This window comes from Anticarsia gemmatalis, chromosome 1 (assembly GCF_050436995.1).
Source record: "Anticarsia gemmatalis isolate Benzon Research Colony breed Stoneville strain chromosome 1, ilAntGemm2 primary, whole genome shotgun sequence".
In the NCBI taxonomy this organism is placed as follows: domain Eukaryota; kingdom Metazoa; phylum Arthropoda; class Insecta; order Lepidoptera; family Erebidae; genus Anticarsia; species Anticarsia gemmatalis.
The window spans coordinates 15277614-15300753 of record NC_134745.1 but is presented as its reverse complement, the minus strand read 5'-3'; the positions used below and the strand labels follow the sequence as shown (position 1 = coordinate 15300753).

General features: G+C 34.6%; 1 protein-coding gene across 3 annotated transcripts in view; it reads left to right on the top strand.

The window, feature by feature from the left end:
• Positions 1 to 23140, top strand: part of LOC142981905 (cell adhesion molecule Dscam2-like) — a 221668-nt gene that overhangs the window by 125908 nt on the left and 72620 nt on the right. For all 3 annotated transcript variants that reach the window (XM_076128169.1, XM_076128079.1, XM_076128247.1), the window contains exon 4: positions 11407 to 11549. In XM_076128169.1, coding sequence (XP_075984284.1) covers positions 11407 to 11549 — 143 coding nt within the window. The remainder of the gene's footprint in view (positions 1 to 11406; positions 11550 to 23140) is intronic.

Here is a 23140-nt window from a genome sequence, read left to right as displayed (position 1 = left end):
ACGCATTCACTAGAATTTGCCAGAACTTTCCTGAACTATTCGAAACCAACCGTTGTTTGACTTTGAATGTGTGCGAATATTACAGTTTAAGGCTTAGTAATTTATGTGGAGGGTTAATGTTGGTGTATGTGCTAAGTGTTTGTTTTTAGTAATATAATATATAATTTTTTTTCAAAACTAAAAAAAATAACGCTAAATATTTATGTCGAAGAAAACTAGACAGAGCATATTATGATTTTTATATAGTCAAAGTCAAAGTCAAAGTCAAATATTCTTTATTTCATAAACTTTAACAAGTATTTGAAATCGTCAAAATATTTTTTATCTACCACCGTTTCGGAAAAGCTGTTTGCTGCTCGTGAGAAGAAACGGCAAGAAACTCACGGCTTGCTCTTTTTAAATGTCAATTAAAATATAGGTAGATAATGTTGTTTACAACAATTTTGTTACTCTTTGATAGCGTAGCGTAGCATGATTTCTTACATTTGGTTTTATTAATTAGCGACCGTTGCCACTTAGAATTTCATGAACATAGATAACTAATAGTTCTTGAGAGAAAGAGGCTCTGATCAGTTTTTCGTACAAAATTTGACTATTGACTAGGTTGTCAATAGTTGATAAAGACTGATACTGATTCTTTCCAGTTGTAAACAAGAGCCTTAAGTACCTGTGCCTATTTTGAACATAATAAATGCTATTAATAGCACATCATTATATTTATATCGGCATTAAAGAACGTCAATATAGTCGAGGTGACAGAAAAGTCGTAGGTGTAACGTTACACAGCATTGTTGTTGTCCACAAATAGACACAAGAGTGGCAATTTTGGAAAATTCTTAGCTTTTCACGAATATTTTTCACTTTCAGATAATTTTCTGATCAGCAATCTAATACTACGGTCTGATTATACTTTTAGCCCATTATATTTTTTTCTGAAACTAAATACAAATAATATTTTTAAACAATTATTAAGAAGATTCTTTCAAATCTTTTATATATACAATTCTTCTGTAAGTGGGTATGTCACTGAACTTCTCTTAAACGACTGGACCGATTTTGATGAATTTTTTTGTGTGTGTTCAAGGGGATCTAAGAATGGTTTAGATTATTAAAAGAAGTTTAAAATTTTCAAATTAAAGACGTGTAGACAGGACAACGTCTGTCGGGTCCGCTAGTACCCTATAAAACTTACCTATCCGATACCCCATATGTAGCTTACAAAAATCTTTGAAGAAACGCACCCATCTCGGGTCACCGTTTCTTATACGCATTCCATACAACACACAGTGTAAGGAAAGTGTAAAGAAAAGCCACAAACAATTTCGCTCAAACATCGGACAAATATTATACTAGGAAAAAACAGTTGGTATCTCACGTGTGTTCTTTTGATTAATATTCATGTATTGTAATCAAAGCGTGTGACGTCACGCGGCTTACACTCAGCACAACTTGACAGGCCCTTTAATAACAGCTAGGTTTAAACAAGAGGATTTAGTACCGTTTGTAGTTTAATATTGAGATTAATAGTAAATTAGTTAGATTACATACTCTGTGTCATGCGGTTTTTACTGAGATGTTTTGACGTGAGATAGGTAGTGCAATTTACATTTGGTACGAAATAGAGAGTGTTTGACATAGAAAATTACTAGACAAAAAATCGTTTACAAATTGTTTTAGCCGAATACGCTAGTAGATTTGTTTTTTTTTTCGATAACTAGTCTGGCGATAGGTGATAGTGCTTTCTAAACGCACTACCTACAATAGTGAAATTTTACGCACTCCGTATATAGAGTCCCGAGTGTTTGTAATTTTAAATTATCAGCAATAGTTCTTGCAGGCTCATTTATACTACAATTTCTTGATATAGTTGTTATATTGATACAAAACTGTAACTTACGTTTACGCGATTTAGTTGCATTTATAGCGTGCCCTTCGTATTAATTATCAGTAAATCACGTAAGCAATAAAATCATAGAAAATCATGTATTGTTTTATACCTCAGCTTCAAAAAAACTATATGGTATTAAATCCTATATTTTTATTGCAATATAAGAAACAACACTCGGACCCAAAGCTTGATATATTTACACAGAGTAAGCAAATACCCTCAGTGGTCCAACACCGACGGTGGCCGTGGCGTTATTCAATATTCCTACTGAATTATTCATGTATTACCAACATACGATTAGGATGTAAGTCAGATTTTATACCCCTCCCTCTCGGATTACACTTGCAAATACCCGCGAGAAAGAGACGGCGATAACATCATTGTTATGGGATGATAATAAATGTGTCGTAGAATTAATTTAGCTAGTAAATGTCGATAAATAAATTGTGGTTTTGTTATCTGTGGTTTATATTGTTTATTATGTTGGCTGTAATGTGATTTAGTTGGTATCGTAAATTCTTGTATTAGTGCTAAAATATTGCTTAGATACTAAATCATTGTATTAGCGAAGTTATGGCCTTGAAGATCAATTGGTTTAGTGGAACTAATATTTTTTGATTCGGGCTTGTTGTAAATATGAAACTAGACTGATGACACACATGAACTGTGCTTGAAACACATTTCAGTGTGTTAACACCATTATGTTCCGGCGTCAAACTGCTTAACTGTAAATCCTAACGCAAAGTAAACTTATGAACGTTCAATTCGACTTCTAAAGTAGCGCAAAGCCATACAAAACCACTTGTAAAACCAAATTCAAATAAAGATTCAGAAAACCTAGTTTTTACTTACTGTAAGACGAGTATAACAAGTTCCAAGTCACGAATAGAAAGCAAGAACTTGCACCGTAGCATTTATTCCGTAGCAAATACGCTACGAAATGTTCGTAGCAATATGCCCCGTAGCATACAACGTAGCAACATTTGAACGTCGCGAATTAAAATTCAGAACAACTGAATCTGTAATGCGCTCGCAGTTTTACGTCCGTTTTTCGCTGACATTTCAAAGAGTGGAATAATTTCGTCAGCGTTCATTATTTCTGGAGGTAAATAGAGTTGGTTGCGAGTTGTCACTGTTTATCCACGTGACGTCACGGTGACAGGTAACTAGTGACGTCACTTTGAAGCCTTACTAATTGGAACGGATCTAATGTTAAGTGTCAGTGCTTCAACTACGTTTAAAGCGAATTTGCTCGTGAATTGCGAACGTTGGTTTTTGTGTGTTCAAATTTCGTTCTCTTATAAATCAACGGACTGCAATTTTTGTATGGTTTGTGAATCTGTGAGACAAAATGTAGTCGTAATGAATCTGGTTTTAATGTGGATGTTAAATTTGAAACGAAAACTGCTCGTGACCTACAAACAGATTGTACAGTTATGAAACTGGTTATCCCTTGCCTTGATATTTTTCTGCTTATTTTCATTTTATATGCGCTTTCTTGAAATGTGTAGATTAAAGATTTAAACAAATACGTGGTGATACCACTGATAACATACTTCTTATACATCAATTTAACCCCCAGTTTACCACATAAATGCTTATCTTGGATATGAAACGTATCCTGTATCTCAAACTAAGATTAACAGTATATAATGCGAGTTATTGACATCTACATTTTCAAAATATTTGCCACTTATGCTTAACAGGGGGGCTATCACATCTCAGTTGACAATCACTTGAAAACTACTATGCTGTCCATTGTTTTCTCCCTTAGTTTATAGTGATTAATACGTTACGTTAAAGCAGCAATGTACTGAATAGTGATCATAGACGTATACTAGCTGTCAACTGAGATACGTGATAAGCCCGCTGATTGGCTACCATTAAGAAACAGGCCAGTCGCACCACCAAGCGTCGTAATCATCTCGATCGAGTTTACTTTAAACAAACTCACACTGCACCTTAACTAACCTCACGTTCACGGCGCGTCACCGACACGACACCGTCACGACTCAGTCACGTCATTAGCACGTGTGTTTGATTAAATGACGTCTCCATGTCGTTCTGTTAATATCATTAGTGAGATTGAACCGCTTGGACTGACACCGTGACGTCATGTTTGTGTGTTTCATTAAATGTATTGGGTTTATAATAATGTTGGTGTATCTTTGTAGTAGAGGTTATCTGGGTTGAGCTTTAGTTGTGCCTTAGAAAGCAGTTGTTTAGAAATGAATATTTTGCTTCTGAACGGGTTTAATTCTAGTTTAAAAAGTAGCAAAGTGTTTAGTTTTCTTTATCATTAGTGTCCCATTTTAAGTAAAATTTCGACAATATCTGTAACGCGATTCTCTTCAATTGATACTGTCGCGTTTGACATTTAAAATGTACTGCCAAAATAGTTCCTATGGGACCCGTTAGAGGTGCTGATCAGATTTTCATACAAAATTTATCGATAGCTAGCCGTTTGTAGGTAGTCGATAGTAGTAGAGAATTGGGCTACTGGTCACTACACAGCAGTATTTAAGTGGCCTTTCAGGTCTGGTCGTATGTTAATTCAGATGTTTTTACGTTTGTTTCAACGAAATATCAAAAAGTTTATTTACACTCTCATGTCTAGAGATTGAATTGCTTATATCAAAGGTGACTTTTGCGGTTATGCTCTTTAATATTTTACTCAAAAAGACACGCACTTACAAACCGAACAGACTCCAAAAAAGTCTGTCCCAATCACCTTTCAAAACACAAACTCCCAAGGAGTATGTAAATCAAAAATATCTCGCAGCCTAATGAAAGCCTTCGTTTGACATTCGTACATGATGGGCTCATAAAAGTTGGAGCTGTCTCCGCGAGTCGTAATCCACATTCCCATACAATATTCATGTCGACTCATGTCGGTTCTTGACGGTCGAAGTCACGTAAACACACGCATGATTATTTTATTGTGACCTTATATTTAAGGCTTTGTGGTAAAGCCTAGGGTTGCTGTAGAATTGCTGGGATAAAATAATATGTAACTATTATTGTTAAACTGGGTAGTAGTGTCTTTTGGAATTGTAAAATGTTAGGCTAAGATGGTGGCGACTTCAAAAAGATCTCGAAAAACTGTTTTGAAATTTTTATGTGAGCGTTTGTTTTTTTTTTTTAATCAATATAATGTATTTTTCATCGAACAGTTTACGCCTACTTTAAATATGTAGGTAGGTATATCATCTAACAACTTCTTTTACTTAAGCAGCGTCTATTAAGAAACTGACTTTAATTAACTATGATCCGAATTTCGTAACAAAAACTTAAATACTTTATCTCAAAGAAGCCGGTGTCACATTCAATTTACTGAGACCGTCATCATTAAAATCTGATTTGTCACCGAACGACTTGATCAATATCTTTATATATAGAGACAAGTCTTTAATAAATCACAAAGACACATATCACGCGGTTGCGTGACGTGTGCGGGAGTAAGACGGCTGTGATTTTAAACGCACGCTAGTCGAACGATGCGCAGAAGCCGCGTTATTTAGCGGCTCTTACATAAAACGCGCGGTTTCAGCATATATCGCAACCACAATAGCTGGTGTACGCCCACTAAAGAAAAAAGTAAACTTTATACAGTTGCTCTATCGTAAAACTAATATGCCAGTGTGAACTACCACGCGTTCTACATCATCGTTTTGACCAGTCATCTGAGTGTTCCTAAACGCTTGGCAATGAAGGCGAACTTTCTTTCTACGCTGATGAAGGTGGCGTAAGCTGAGATACAGGATGTTGCGTGTGACACAGTAACCGCGCGAGTCACGCATTAAAAACGTCCCGTCACGCTCCCGTTCTCTGTCTGTGTCACGTTTAACTTAAACCCCGGTAACAATTCAAGCAAATTGCCTCGGAAGATTGTCAATATCTTTTTGTACAAAATTCGGTATAATAACGTTGAGATTGGGACGGCGTTGTGTAAGTCTTTTGTAATATAAATTAGTTAGGATCTTCTTTAAGTTTATAATTAATGTTGAGGGATGTCGTTCTTGTTGTTGTGAATTAACGGACTGATTACTGAATGATTAATTGAAGGTGAGTTATTTAGTAGTTCGTGATTGATCGGTCTATGTTAAGATTGAATCGGTTCTGGATTTCAGGGAAAGGTAAAGACGGCTATGGTTTTAAAATTGCTACATACGTGTACCGTTGAAGAAAAGACTTTTGAAATTGAGAGTTACTAGTAATTAACAAACAATATATTCGTCAATAATAAGTACTATGAAATAAAATCTCTACAGGGAAAATATTAAAATAGGGTATAATTGGCGGTCTTATCGCGCAGGGAAGTCCTATTTTAACATACTTTTTACTACCCGTTAACAATTGCGTTAAATCGCTTTGGTTGTGACTTATTGACTTTTCCGGAACATTTTTAAAATTTGTAACAAAAAAAAGAACTGCTATTTCATAGCCGCTTGTCAAAAAAAAATATATATTCAATGGAATAATTTCAAAAAAAAAATACTTCATACATTTAACTTTATATAAACCTCAAAAATACATTCACAAACATTTATCCGTGTCTATGATAATATTTTCCAAACATACAAACGCAATCCAGCATCGGATTTCAGAAACACAGTATTCTAGGAATTCGTAGAGAGCTAGATTCATTTTACTATGACGCGTGTATTTTTATGACTTTTTGTATCCCTCGGCTATTACGTAACAACCTGACCTATCAATGTTTTCAATCGAGTTGCTTTTTCGATCCTTTGTGTGCGATAAAATAAGTGTACGTCGGTTTTACTAACGTTCTGGTTGACGCGTACACATTGTTTTTATTATTGTTCTAGCGATTAATTTTTGTTTAAGGTTACAATAAAGTTTTGTAACATAATATTCTTACAAATGCATTATAAGTCTGTATTGTGTTTGCAAAGTTTAATAATAACATATCGCCATTCTGTACTTTCTGTACCGCCCTTTGTACAACGACGTAATTGCATTATAAGAAGAATATTTTATTCCAATCAACATAAAAAAGTACGAAAGTTATTTGTTCATAATTGTGCTCTTGCAAAAAAAGCTTACCTAATAATTCAGATTTAACTTGTTTCTTTTTTTAAATAGTTTTACGTAAATTGATTATAAAAACTTGTTAATTCCATAATTTTTTTCTTAACAACGAACAGCCACAATACAGTCAATCCATCTTGTTATAAACTCTAATGTGTTAAAATCTAGAATAGACCTAAAAAAACTATTCTTTTTTATTCGCTCAGTATTTTATCCCTTTATCCTGCAAGTTATACATGAGACATAATACCATACCTGTGTAACTTTGACTCTACTATCATAATACATGGCTTTCTTTATCTATTGTGTTCACACAATGCTTACCACTAGTTTATGTAATATGTAAGTATATTAGGACCGAGTTACAATGCGTAATCTTAAAGAGATGAACGATTGACTAGAATTTTGCTACAATTTTTGAGATTTTTATTTGTTCAATTCTTTGTTTATGTGTTTGCAAAAAGAGTTTTTTTAAACGTCAAAATTACGTTTAAAACTGTTTTAAATTGTATTTTAACTGACTAAATACTTAGCCTAGCAGTACAATAACAAAAAGTAAACATTACGACAATGAAAAATTTGTATAAAAGCTACCTATTACAATCTCTACTTATTTCACGACAGTTTATACAGCAACCTATCACAGAAAATATTTTTAATATAGCTTCTAAAATTGTGTAACCATAAATTGTATTCGCCTAGCCCACCAGCTCCGTGCACTATCGTTTTAAACGCGACGTGTATAAATGACGCGAGCCACAGTCCGACCCGACTTCCATTCAAACGTTATTTTTCTTACATTCACCGACATTTTTTATCCAAACCAAAAATCGTACCTCATTTATCTTATTCACAAACCCACGGATTCTATTAAAAAGATTTTCTTATTCAAAAACGCCAAGGAATTGAATTTAAATGGAAGGGAGCCGTATCGCCCGTGATGCCCGTGATTAATTATATGACAGTCAGAGTGTTTTGTTTTAACTTATCATTTGTTTGCAAAGATGTTCTGGAAACTTCTGACAGTTCGCTTGAATGGTGCTTTATTTAAAAAATGTTATAAATTTAAATTGTTCTGAGTGCTTTAGAAGATATTGTCTGAATTACAATGAGCAGTCCGTGAAGATTCTTAGTTCAACGAAGCAATATAATAGTCGTTGCCAGGTTTAAGATAAATCATCTGACTATACAGCCTTTTTAAATTATTTATTAATCGTGGCATAGTCAAAGAAAGGCCTTTACTTAGTAATGAGTAATATAGGTGTATAAGATGTACATTGGTTACAATATATGTGACGACAATTGTGGTTACAACTGTTCAAATCGCTCAAATTTCGAACAGTTTATTATATGAATACCGGGACCGATTGATCTAAATTTCCAGCGTACCTCTTTTTAGGCATATCTAGTAAAGAATAAATCTATGATAATTTTGGTATGCTTGACGAAGCGGACTGGACGCTTGTTGCATGAAAAGATTTGGGAGATGGGATTACTACGTATCTATAAGAAATAAGATCCCTCAGCGATTTGTTCCCAATATCTGTGGTAAAACTTCCTACTCTTTGTAACAAATCTTGTAAAAATTGACAGTGTATTACATCATTCTTTTCTTTGCTTTAGGGCCTAAGCGGTTATGTATAATCATGCTTGCGAGGTTTCGAATGAGGTATGTTTCTGGATAAATAAATATAAAAAACCGATGCTATATAAACAATTTAATGTCTAGTGGATAAGTTAAAGTGAAATTAATTTTAGATTTTCGAAATTCTATTTTGGTAACGTGCTCTGCGTGAAGTATGCTCGTAAGTAAAATATGCTTCAATCACATGGGACAGATATTAACAACTGTGAAACGCCGAAATAATATCAAAATAAAAATTAAATCGCCGATCGCCCATGTTTAAAAGAAGCTAGTCTGCGGTGCCCTATGGTTTATTCTCGCATTCGTTTTGCCTGAGCTAGTCGGTTATTAATATACACCTATAAAAACATACCTATAAATATACACTAATATACAGCTTATATTTATCTGTAATAATGCACCTTCCAAATACCGTAAGATATTGAGAAATTCGTTCATTGATTTCCAAACTGAGAACGGATACACAATACTCATAAAAAATCACTCCTTTTTTACTATCTTATTAAAAACATAAGTGGCAATGAATAGTGGAGATTAAGTATCTGGTCTTTTAAATGCAAATCATAGACTCTTTCAATACTCTATAATCCGTATCAAAAATAAAATTGACGACACCTTTCTTTTATGGTCTGAGTAAGTCACTCGCAAGACCTCAAGTTATTACAGAGGAGGTCTGTCGTAACTCTTTGGGACCTCAGACACGATAGCCGTTAAGTCCATGATTGAGGAACAGACCCTTACCGTTCGAGGGGCTTTTATCTATCGTAAATTTAAGACCTTAAAGCTTTGGAACAGTTTTTTGTAGTAGGCTTAGGTTTAAGTGTGAAGATGTTTTAGTGTTCTAGTATGTAGTTTTGTAAGTATTGAGTATGATATTTATTTCCAATTTTGGACAACTGATTGCCTCTTTGATTCCAATGGTTGCTCGCCGATGACATTTGGGGTTCTAAGCCTGAGTTACCTAAAGTGCTATTTGCGTTAACAATTTGTGGTGAAATGTTTCCAATAGAAGAGTTTATTGGCAATTATTTACAGGCTCAATAATTGCCAATAGGTTGCCCCCTCTATTAATAATAATAATAATAAGCCCGCAGGGCACCTCGAGGCGAGGTGACGGGGAGTAGCGACCCCGCGGTACCTGAGTGCTCCAGGGGGAAGTCACCCTTCCTCATCTCCGGCTTGCCTTAGTTGGCTGGTCGGAGTGAAAACTGACGAGGAAGCGGTCCCCCGCCTCTGGCTTGCCTTCATTGGCCGTCCAGAGTGGAGTCGCGAGAGCAGAGCTCCCACTCTGTTCGGAGGACGGATGCTGAGCGTAAGTGGCTAGTGGGCCAGTGATGCCGGACCCTCAGGGAGCAAGTGATCTGAGTTTAACGTCCAGCAAGGCCTCTCCGTCCTTCAGCCGCTCACGTCCCTGTTGCCCCCTTGTTGCATTCTGAGCGACTAGTTTGGGGGGCCCAGTTTGTGAGTTGGCGAGTCTCCGCCTGCCATTTATACGTGTTTTACATTGTTATGGGCAGGCGCCATAGTCCCCGTAGATACATAGTTTTCCAGTCCATCAGCACCCCATCCCAATAGCCCGAGTAGTTTTTTCCCATTAGTTTTGCCATAGTTCCACACAGTCCGGTGATTGTCCTTGGGTGCATTTTATAGTGTAAACAGGGATAATCACCGGATTGTGACACCATACATTTTTGATAGATTAAAGCCGTCTAAAAAGGGCCTCTACGTGTTGGCTTCGGCCCCACGCATGCCTTCCAAATGTCCGGGACTCTATAGTCCCGAGATATACAAAAAAAAAAAATAATAATAATAATTTCATTTATTTCAAGTAACAGTGACTCATTGGGTTAGTAACAATATTCCTTAAAAACTATGTTAATATATTAAATTACAACATAAACACACACAAAACATTAGACACAGTAAACAAACATACAAACACACACAAAGCAATAGGCACAGTAAACATAAAATAAAATAGTTTAGACCAGGCACACAAATCACCGCCGCATCACTATTGCATGGGGAATATTATTTTTTTACAGATTTTTTATTTTGCTTAAAACGATTGATTTTTTAACGTTTTTCTAATCTCAGTCTAATATACCATTATCTCTCGTTTACAAATACATCACACTGTAGATAAAACTAAAAAAACTGTGATCATAATTCCTTAAAAATCCTTTTTATCTTTAAAATACCTTATCTTAGTTATTAAACGTTTTAATGAACGTCGTCTGAACACTGACATCAGCCGTTAATGGCGTTACCTTTTTTACTCCAACTACTGATTTTGTTCTGTGAGACTCGCTTTTAAAATTACCTTCACTTTTCATGTTACCCTTTGAAGAATGGCTATTATGAACATTTTTAATTGATACTTTTGGTCGACCCAAAATAGATAGTCTAAGGTAAATTTACGTTATACAAGTCGTGGCAGATTGGTATAGGAAGAGTTTAAAAATTTTCAATTGCTTTGCATTACATTCTTCCAATCTTGTTTTGCTTTTTACAAGTCTACTACACAGCTATATATAATGGGTTTTATCATGCCTTTATTAATACAGTGATGGTTCCCAGGAGGCTTTGGCATAAGCTTTTTTAAAGATGCTAATATTTAGATGTTGGGTTGGACCTCAACCATGCCCAAAGTACCAAACAGATTTTGATAAAATTTTATACACACAGTATGTACCTATATAGCCTAGACTGACACATAAGATATTTTTTATCCCGAAAAATCTTTTCATACGGTCGAAGTCGATCAGATGTAATATAGAATAGTGTCTAAATATAAATATCTTTATGTTGTTTGTTACAGGAGCGCACTACAGAACGGCACGCTATGGCTGGGCACATTCTCGGCGGCGCAGTACCGCAGCGACGTGCACGCGGCGGTGTACCGCTGCCGAGCTGCCAGCACTGCGGGGACTATACTATCGCGGGATATGCGTCTGGAGGCAGGTCAGTCGTAGCACCATCCTAACCTTACCATCTGCAGGTATCTAAGTACCTTAAATGCTATCGACTAACTGGTTAGCTGTCGAAAAATCTTACATGAAAACCTGATCAGCGCCTCTAATGGGTGCTTTAGGAACTATTTTTGCAGTACATTTTAAATGTTCGTCTCTGGAGTGTCGATAGTATCGATCGTAGAAAATCGCGCTGCGGACGGGTTATAAAATATTATTGTTTAATCGTGTTAGTTTCTCTTTGAAAGGTAAGCAAGGGTTGCCTACAGTCGGCCAAAAAAATTTTCGTATTCTAGTACGTCACGGTCAATGGTCGACAAAGCCCTTTACTAGACAATATTAAGTCAGTCGTGGATGATTAACGTAGTCTCATATTTATAAATATTTTTAAATATAAGAACGTGTAACAATTATAATATCCTCTTCACTGCACTCTCTCAAAAACAATTCACAACTCTTAATTTTAATCTTCCTCCTTTCGGGAAATAAATTACGCAATTCCAATTAAACAATAAGAGTAGGGAGCATTAAAACGCATGTACGACTCAACCGCGTCTCGGCGACCGCAGCCGCGCGACAACGACACGACGACGACGCGGCGACGCGGCGACGTTGCGGTCTGTCGCCGCAAACAGACGCGCTGTGCGTTTGTTACCGGAGACACTAGGTAGCTATATAAAATCATTGAGTAAATTAGTTACTGAAACGTGTCGTATGAAGTATTGCATCGCACTGGCTGTCTATTCAAGGAACAAATGTCTCTTATTTAACCTACAGCTTACATCGTAAACCTTTTTGATACTATATCAAAAAATAAACCTTTTAAAGGAATCACAAGCAGTTGTTGCCAAAATATGAATAAAATTCTATTTCAAAATTATCACAACAATTTTTCGTTGATTTATACAAACTGCAGCGCGATTTTCTACAATCGGACACCGAGAATTTGACATTTAAAATGTACTACAAAAATAGTTTTGCGGCGTCCGCTAGAGGCGCTGAACCGATTTTCATACTTCATTTTTCGATAGCTAGTCGGTTAGCGATAGTTGATAATGAGAGAGAATTGTGCTACTGCAGATTTCGATTCATATGCTATGCCATTAAACAAACTAAAATTCTATTGTTAAAGCTCCATAACCCTGCATACCAAATTCGTAGACCTTTTAGCAACTTGATTTTGGCTTGTTCGTAGAGAATGACCGTCGTGTATCACCGGCGACATTTAAACTCCTATCAATTTTTAACTGAGCACAAACTATAGCAAAAAAAAATACATCAACTCCCTAAAATGAAATACAAAATGTAACTAATATGAAACTAATAAACATAACATAAATAATAGGTAGTGCAACATTGAGGCTCACACAGTCTGCGGTGAACCGCAGTCGACACGTGCCACCATTAATTCCTATCTGCTATTACAGTCCCGCTAATGTTTGTATTTATGAATATTTTACAAGACAAGCGATTAATGTCCTGTGTGTTTTGTGACGGGAGAGTGTATGTTTTTGTAGTTTTGGACCGTTTAAGTGAAATTACTTACATGTATTGTAGATAAAATGTAGTGTTTTTAGTAACACAGGAATTAACGCGACTCTTACTTTGGTTTGTTTAATAATCTTAATCGGCAGTCCTGTGTCACAAGATGTATGGATGTGAATGAGGCAAGGAAAGTTTATAAAGATCACCAAATGGCGTTCTTTGGTCTCTGTGAATGTATCTGATTCTGTTAAAATTACAAACGGTGATTATGACTAAACCGCTGAAGAGAAATAGATAACATTAAGCACAAAGGTAGTTAAAGTTCTGTGAGTTTACTTATCTTTTGTAAATTGAAACATAGGAGATGCGCTCGAACCGAACTGCATAGATCAACTTGTTCCTTACAAAAGAAGCTCTATCTAGACTAAAACACAAATTCTTCTGTAAAAATATTTTATATTTTTAGACCAGAATTATTTATTTTTGTTATGAATAACATTCTCAAAGCAACATTTTTAATCAAAAAAATGTAATATCATCCCGACTTCCTTAATCTGTTGAACTGTAGAATATTTCTCAGATGAAAGTCTAGAATAAAAGGAAAGTCTTTTTCTAACTGGCCATTGTTAGGGCAAAGCTTTCAAAAGTTATGGAACATCATTTAGCAGTGCCATTCTCACGACATAATCTCGCATATTTTGATAACCAAGACAGTTTTTAGACTCAAATATGTTTTTTGGTTGGTTAACACGATTGTAGGTAAAAATGTCTCATGTGCATCACAATTTTCTATTTCCTGTAAAGCCCGAAGTTTGGTTAATAATCAGTTTTTGGTGATAAACTCGCCATACCGTGTGTGATATCTATATAACTTAGCACTAAAAGTACCGACATCCTGAAAAAAATGTGTGTGTACAGCATTATAATAAATATAATGTACTTTTAAATATTACATAGAAAACCTCAAATTAAGAATGTACTTTCAAAAACTTCCTACAATTAGTAATATTAGCAAATACATGATATATAGTAGATACATGAAATATAGCCATACACCCTTCCATAATATACCTACACATAAAATTCCCAATAGACCCTATTCCCAATACATCGTGGATGACGTCATACCGTGTAATGGGAAATACTTGAGGAGATTTGCTGAAGTTAATCTTGCCCTCACGCGTCGCTCGTGTCGGTCATGTCAGCCGTGGCGAAACGCTTGTAATCCGGGGACGAGCCGCAAAATACCTCAAACAATATCACCTTAGTAGATTATTGAGTAGACGCGGTGCTGTGATAAAGGGTGTAGGTACAATGTAAAGTTTAGGTTAGTGTAGGTAGTGGATTTAGTACTTGTGAAGCAATTTTCTTAATAAGTTTCATATTTTTGCGTTGCATGTTTACTACTTCATAATAATAAATGTGAATAATTATTTTTTTAAATAACTATATGTATTATTTTCATTTTTTAAATCGCGCTGAACTTTTCCACGCTACTACGCTGCACTGATCGTGGGAAATCTTTATAAACATACATTAATTGTTTTCATAAAAATCTAAATATTTCCTTCGTGTTAGTAAATTGTTTCGATTGTAAAAATCGTATGTCGAAAAAATAACATCATGTTGAACTAAAGTTTCGTACCCTGAAATGCAAGGTTCATAGCACAACACATTCAATTTCAATAATACTACTCAGTGACACGATTCACGTGACCCACTAGTCAAATAGATCGAGTAAAATAAAGCTATCATGCGAGATTCGGGACGCAGGATCTATCACAAGTCACTGGGTTTTTCTGATACAAACCTTTGTGTTTTCACTTTTTCGCCAAATATTCTAATATTTTGTGAAGATTAACCCTGGATTTACCATCTTAATTTGATACATTCGAGTAAAACAATTGCTAATGTGTTTCCGCCTAAAATTTATCAAGTGAAAATAGCTCAACCAATTCGGTTTAGTTTGGTTATCACATAAAATGTAGCTCTAAAAATGAAATACCATTGTTCTTTCAGACTTTAAAGATTGCATAAATCGACTAGAATTATTATGGAAAACACTTGTTCAAAAATGGGACAGTAAAATTATGTTAGGAAAAAAAATCTGTCAGGATTTAATGGCCAAATGGGAGAATCTATTTCAAATCTAATTGAGCAAAGCGTAGATGCACTTCTAAATTATATTATGTTATATTATTGATTAAACATTTTTCTTTTCTAACTGTTAATCGAGCGTAACTACAAGCAATAGCTAGTTAGCAGTAAGCAATGAAACATAATCAAAAGTTTTACATAACAGTGAATAAAGGTAACATTAGCGTTAGATCTGCCATTACGATCTAATACCGTTATCTACCAGCTCCAACTTTGAGCCTCGGCGCCAACGTTTGAACAACTTCTACCGATTACAATTATTATATCGCAGCTTGGAAACTCTCTGATATTAATCTATCAGGTTATGTTCTATCGTTTATATTAAGTATACCTACTTATGTATTATTTCTTTATTGCATTTTAATGTTCCTTTCTTTTACCCATAAGTGTAAAAATCAGACTGCATGTATCTATTATACTTTTTTAGAATCACATTCACAGACAATCGGTCTGTCTGTATATATTTTTCGCTCGCAAGCTTAGTCGCTCGCGTTAGATGGTCCTATATAAGTCTTATTTTTTGGGTTTAAGGCCATATTTTAAGTTTACCAACAAACTTAGCTTGTGTTCGGATTTGTGTCTTTAACTATCGTCATGCTATATTTCACCAAAATCCGTTCAGTAGTTGAGCCTTGATAGGGTAACATAACAGATAAACATAGATTTTATTTCAACAGCATTATAGTATTAGTAAAAACTGAAGGCGACAATTTCAAATGAAAATCGATACCAAAATACTGCGCTGCGATGATGCATCGCAAAGATTCATAGACAAGCGTTGCTAAATTGTCAAATCAACTCAGTGAGATGGCCTAGCCCACAGTAGTGGAATATAAATAAGGATTGCCAGTCGTAGGCACTAACCTCTCACCTCACACCTTCTACGACATACATAAATCTTTGACAAATACCAACATGACGTCATACTATTCCATTAACGTCGGTCTATCACCAATAAGCACTTAGCCATCTTAAAGGCCCATCGCCGTTAAATTGTGTTTTTTCGACAAAACTTTGCAGACATCAGGTTTTTATTACTTGGAATTAATTTTATATTGAAGGTGAAATATCGGGTGTTTTGTATCTCAGTTGACAACAATTTAATAGCCGAACTTGTGTCATATAATTAACACAATTTTCAACCACTGTCGACCACCGGCTAGCTCTGCAGCTAGCAACAACATTTTTTAATGAAAACTCGATTAATACCTCTAGCGGGTGTCGTAGAAACAAATTTTTGAAGCACATTTTGAATGTCAAACACTAATAAATTTTAAACGTCATACTCGATTGTACCGCTAACTGTAAAAAAGAGCAATAGTAGGTACATTGATTTTCCTAAAATTATGGCGATAAATACCTTACGTTAAAACAGTAACTCTATTCTCTACCAATATAGACTACCGACAACCGGCTAGCTAGCAAGAAATTTCGTATTAAAATCTGATGAGCGCCTCTAATGAGCGCCGTAGGACCTATTTTGGCAGTACATTTTTAAATGTCTAACTTTTGATACTAGACAGTACTGACTGAAGAAAATATCACTACAGCAATGTACTACATATATAGATAGTATCAAAATGACGAACACTACTTGTCAACTGAAATACACAATATTATGTATGTAAAATGCTCTTAGTAATCTTCTGTCTTTGATCGGATTTCGTGGAATTGTATTATTAGTCTTATACCAAAGAGACATGCCGTATTTACAAAGTACTTAAGTGTTTCGGAGTCATCTAAAAAAGACTCAGTCTATTTATAAATTTGAATGTTATATAAACGAAAGTAAAGGATCGGTGACTCGAAATGTAATATTCCTATTTGAACTTTGAAAGGGTCAGTAATTAATATAATTTTATGTATAAGTAAAATGTGTAGGGAAGACATAGCTTTTTAAATCAAATCATTGAACATCCCAGATCTCATTGCTGTATGATTTTTTTTCTTTGAATGGAATCTTCTTACGTGAATGAAGCCCCAGGCAGAAGTTACCCTAACACAAAATATAAATCTGTGATTTTACCTACAGTAATACTTTCAACAGAGCTCAAACTTCGTAAAACAATCTAAAAAGATTTCCAAATCACTAAAGTATTCAAAACATGTAGTTCCGAAACACTTTCTAACTTCTTATTTCGCTATTCATTGCTTCCTAACTGTTTAAATGTTAATAGACAAAGGTACAAAACCGACGATGGACTGTGAAATACAATTTCGTATTACGCGCATGTTTTCTTCGTAACCTTTTTGTTAAATCTTTTTAGTTTTAGTCTTTTAGCCTTGAAGGAAATTGAAGTTAGGAATATAAAGGTTTTTCTAAGCTGAGTGAGAATACGACTGGGATTTCATTTCAAAATTAAAATTTGGGCACTAATTTGATTAAATGTCTCGATAACTTTAGATTGTATATTAGTGTAGTTCTGTGGGTGTATAAGAAGTAGTCACAAGGCTACAAGTTCACAGTGCTCGGGTTAAAAAAATGCTAGTAGTTGCCATGCAGTTTTTTCAATAGTGGAGTTTGTTAATTTAGTTGCGTATTTATACAAAGTTGTTTGTAATGACGCCTTATTCCTATAAAGAACATTTATCTTCTCCATTCATAGATAGAAAATATTTCCGATCATCACCAACTTTTTTTGTTCAACAACTGTAAAATTAGATCCATTTTAACTAATTTAACAACAGCTAATAGAAAGCATTAAGCATTTACGTAATTCTTACTGAAAATAGTTTATTATTGCAAAACATAAATATCCAAAACGTATTATTTACCAAACAATACAATAAAATAGTCCTCCATTAAAATTCCATCCCATCAACAAAGGCCTAACACAATTTACTCAAGTATTATCGAATCAGCACTTTCAATTTATATATCTGATTACGTCCACTAAACGTTTCGACTTTTTTTTTCAAAATTTTCAGAACAATTTTCCATTGTTTTGTGACTGCAACGACATTTATGCAATACCATTAAACAAACTAAAATATCATTGTTAAAACTTATGAAATTTACACACACCACATTCTTAAGCCCGTTGATATCTTCATTTTGACTTTTTAATTTCAAAGAAATTCTACGTTTTCTTCATTCTTTTGAAGTAAAATCGCCGTCATGTGTCGATCGACAGCCGACTGTATGAATTCCTTTTACTCATGTAACACAAACTTTATCCAAAAAACATTAACTTCCTAAAATGAAATACAAAATGTAGCTAATATGAAACTAATAAACATAACACAAATAATAGGTAGTGCAACATTGAGGCTCACACAGTCTGCGGTGAACCGCAGTCGACACGTGCCACCATTAATTCCTATCTGCTATTACAGTCCCGCTAATGTTTGTATTTATGAATATTTTAGAAGACAAGCGATTAATGTCCTGTGTGTTTTGTAACGGGAGAGTATATATTTTTTGTAGTTTTGGACCGTTTAAGTGAAATTACTTGAATAAGTTGTGACTAAAATGAAGCTTTTATCTCCAAAATTTCATACACAAGCTTTTGTCTGTTTGTTATTTCTTATAAACTACACTGCTACATTTATTTATAGCATTTAGGATTTGGATTACGGTTTAGGTTTTAAGATTTAAAATTTAGGTTTAAGGTTCATAATTTAGGATTATCGATCATTCATGTCAGCCCTAATATTCTTATTTTTTTGTTAAACTAACCCAACTTGCCGAAAGGATAAACACGCGAACAGAGTCGCGGGTGTCAGCAGGTATTTTATAGAATGTAGAAGCCAAACTAATGCATAAAATATTCGTTGTAAAAATATTTTACATAGCAAGAAATAGTGTTATTTACTTTTGTTATGAATAACATTCTCAAAGCAACATTTTAAATCAAAAAATGTAATTTCATCCCGACTTCCTTAATCTGTTGAACTGTAGAATATTTCTCGGATGAAAGTCTAGAATAAAAGGAAAGTCTTTTTCTAACTGGCCATTGTTAGGGCAAAGCTTTCAAAAGTTATGGAACATCATTTAGCAGTGCCATTCTCACGACATAATCTCGCATATTTTGATAACCAAGACAGTTTTTAGACTCAAAAATTTGTTTTTGGTTTGTAAATACGGTTGTAGGTCAAAATGTCTCATGTAAAGCCTGTAAAGTTTGGTTAAAGATCAGATACCGTGTGTGATCTATATGACTGAGCATAAAAAGCACAGGCATACTGAAAATGAGAAACAAAAGTACAACAAAAATTAGGTACTTTAATTTTTTTTATTGAAAACTTCGAATTAAGTATGTACTGTTGAAAAACACCCCACAATTAGTAAGACTAAAACAACATACAACTTTGTTTTATATGTATATGATTTGTGGTATAGCCATAGCCACCCTTTCACAATTTCTACCTTCACATAAAATTCCCAATAGCCCCTATTCCCAATACATCGTGTATGACGTCATACCATGTAATGGGAAATGCTTGAGGAGATTTGCTGAAGTTAATCTTGCCCTCACACGTCGCTCGTGTCGGTCATGTCGGCCGTGGCGAAACGCTTGTAATCCGGGGACGAGCCGCAAAATACCTCAAACAATATCACCGAGGTAGATTATTATGTAGACGCGGTGTTGTGATGAATGGTGTAGGTACAAAGTGAACTTAGGTAAGGTTGGTGTAGAGCTATGATTTTTGGAATTCTGGTTATGGATTTGATACCCGTAATGCAATTTTTATATAACTTTAACTTTTACGTAGCATGTTTAGTAATACACAATAATAACTGGAAATAATGTTTTTTTAATAATAACTATAAGGATAATTTTCAACTTTTATTTTTTCATTGATCATGGGACATTCTGTGATTCTCTGTTGAACCAGCACTTTATATTGTGTCTTATAAATAGTTTGTTCTTTAAATTCTTCGTTTTAAATAAATTGATCCGTGTAGATATGTATATTGCAAGATTATGCCTTATTCCTTGAAAACAAATTATTTCGAGAGCAGTAACAGTATTAGTATGTAAGAAAAAATCATGTTTTCTGAATTAGACACTCGTACCCTGGAATGCAAGCTTCATAGCACAACACATTCAGTTTCAATTACTACTCAGTGACACGATTCCCGTGACCCACTAGTCAAATAGATCGAGTAAAATAAAGCTATCATGCGAGATTCGGGACGCAGGATCTATCACAAGTCACTGATTCTTCTGATACAAACCTTTGTTTTTCACTTTTTGGCTAAAAATTCCGATGTTTTGTGAAGATTAACCCTGGATATACTATCCGTATATTATCCATTCGAATTAAACACGATATTGTGTCTTCATCTAAAATTTTCAAGTAAAAATAGCTCAACCAATTCGGTTTATTTTGGTAATGACATAAAATGTACTATTAAAGACCAATAAGATCACAGAAGTCGGCTGGTATTATTATGAAATAAACTGTTGTCTTTTTAAACCTTTGTCCAAAAATGGGACAGTATAAAATTTATACTGTCCCAATAAAACTTTTAATGGCTAAATGGCAGAATCTATTTTAATGTAATTTAACGAAGTGATAATTTAACTTGCACTTTTTACTAGTTATTACTCGAGAATTACTATAAGCAATAGCTAGTTAGCAATCGAACATAATCAAAAGTTTTACAGAACAGTGAATAAAGGTAACATTAGCGTTAGATCTGCCATTACGATCTAATACCGTTATCTACCAGCTCCAACTTTGTGCCTCTGCCTCCACGCCAACGTTTGAACAACTTCTACCGATTACAATTATTATATCGTAGCTTGGAAACTCTCTGATATTAATCTATCAGGTAATGTTCTGCCGTTTATATTAAGTATACCTACTTATGTTTTATTTCTTTATTGCATTTTTAGTATCGTGTGTTCTTTTTATGTAGACCTGTTTATCAGCCTAGCCTTTCTTTCAACTATTTTGGAGTCGGCTTCCAGTCTCACCGGATGCAGCTAGATACCAGTATTTTACAGTGACCGGAGTTTTAACACTATATATACCCTTCGGTAAGACTGGTTGTTAGGCTTTCAAGCTTCTGACTACTATTACCGACTGTCAAAGATCTTTGAAAATGACAACCGGGACCCACAATTAAACGTGCCATCCGAAACACGGAGGAATTAGATATGTCTAAGATGGTCACCCATTCACGGAACGACCAGTCAAACAAGCGGATTGGTAGACAGAATCAGATTATTGCATGTATAAATTGTATAATAATATTAGTAATCATTACATTGCTGGTCGTAAGCACTAACCTCTCATCACACACCTTCTACAACATACATAATCTTTGTGAAATACCAATATGACGTCACACTATTCCATTAACGTCGGTCTATCACCAATAAGCACTTAGCCATCTTAAAGGCCCATCGCTGTTAAATTGTGTTTTTTCGAAAAAACTTCGCAGACATTTGATTTTTTCATTACTCGGAATTAATTTTGTATGGAGGTGGAATAGCGGGTGTATTGCGTATCTCAGTTGACAACAATTTAATAGCCGAACTTGCACCACTAATATCACAATTTTCAACCACTGTCGACCACCGACTAGCTCTGCAGCTAGCAACAACATTTTTTAATGAAAACTCGATTAATACCTCTAGCGGGTGTCGTAGAAACAAATTTTTGAAGCACATTTCGAATGTCAAACACTAATAAATTTTAAACGTCACACTCGATTGTACTACTAACTGTAAAAAAACGACATAAACTGGTTGACCACTAACCATACGACAAGAAGAAGAAGACTGTAAAAAAAAGCAATCGTAGGTACATACATTGAGTTTCCTAAAATGATGGCGATAAATACCTTACGTTAAAACAGTAACTCTATTCTCTACCAATATAGACTACCGACAACCGGCTAGCTATCGAGAAATTTTGTATGAAAATCTGATCAGCACCTCTAATGAGCGCCGTAGGAACTATTTTGGTAGTACATTTTTAAATGTCAAACTTTTGATACTAGACAGTACTGCCTGCAGAAAATATCACTACAGCAATGTACTACATATATAGTGAGTATCAAAATGACGTACACTACTTGTCAACTGAAATACGCAATATGAATGTAAAATTCTTTTTGTAATCTTCTGTCTTTGATCGGATTTCGTGGAATTGTATTATTGTCTTATACCAAAAAGACATGCTGTATTTACAAAGTACTTCAGTGTTTCGGAGTCATCTTAAAAAAGAGTCGGTCTATTTATAAATTCATGAGAATGTTATAAAAACGTAGAGGCATTGTCAAAATCGGTGACACGAAATGTGATATTGCTATTTGAATTTTGAAAAGGTCAGTAATTAATAATTTAATGTATAAGTAAAATGTGTAGGGAAGACATAGCTTTTTAAATCAAATCATTGAAAACATCCCAGATCTCATTGCTGTATGATCTTTTCTTTGAATGGAATCTTTCTAAGTTAATGAAGTCACAGGCAGAAACTAGTCTCACACAAAACATAAATCTGTGATTTTACCTACAGTAATACTTTCCTCAGAGCTCAAACTTCGTAAAACAATCTAAAAAGATTTCCAAATCACTAAAGTATTCAAAACATGTAGTTCCGAAACACTTTCTAACTTCTTATTTCGCTATTCATTGCTTCCTAACTGTTTAAATGTTAATAGACAAAGGTAGAAAACCGACGATGGACTGTGAAATACAATTTCGTATTACGCGCATGTTTTCTTCGTAACCTTTTTGTTAAATCTTTTTAGTTTTAGTCTTTTAGCCTTGAAGGAAATTGAAGTCAGGAATATAAAGGTTTTTTTCTAAACTTAGCTAGAATAAGACTGGGATTTCGTTTAAAAATTAAAATTTGGGCACTAATTTGATTAAATGTCTCCATAACTTTATATTGTACAGTAGTATAGTTATGTGGGTGTATACAAAGTGGCCACGAGGCTTCAAGTTCAGTGCTCGGGTCAAAAAAATGATAGTTATTAGT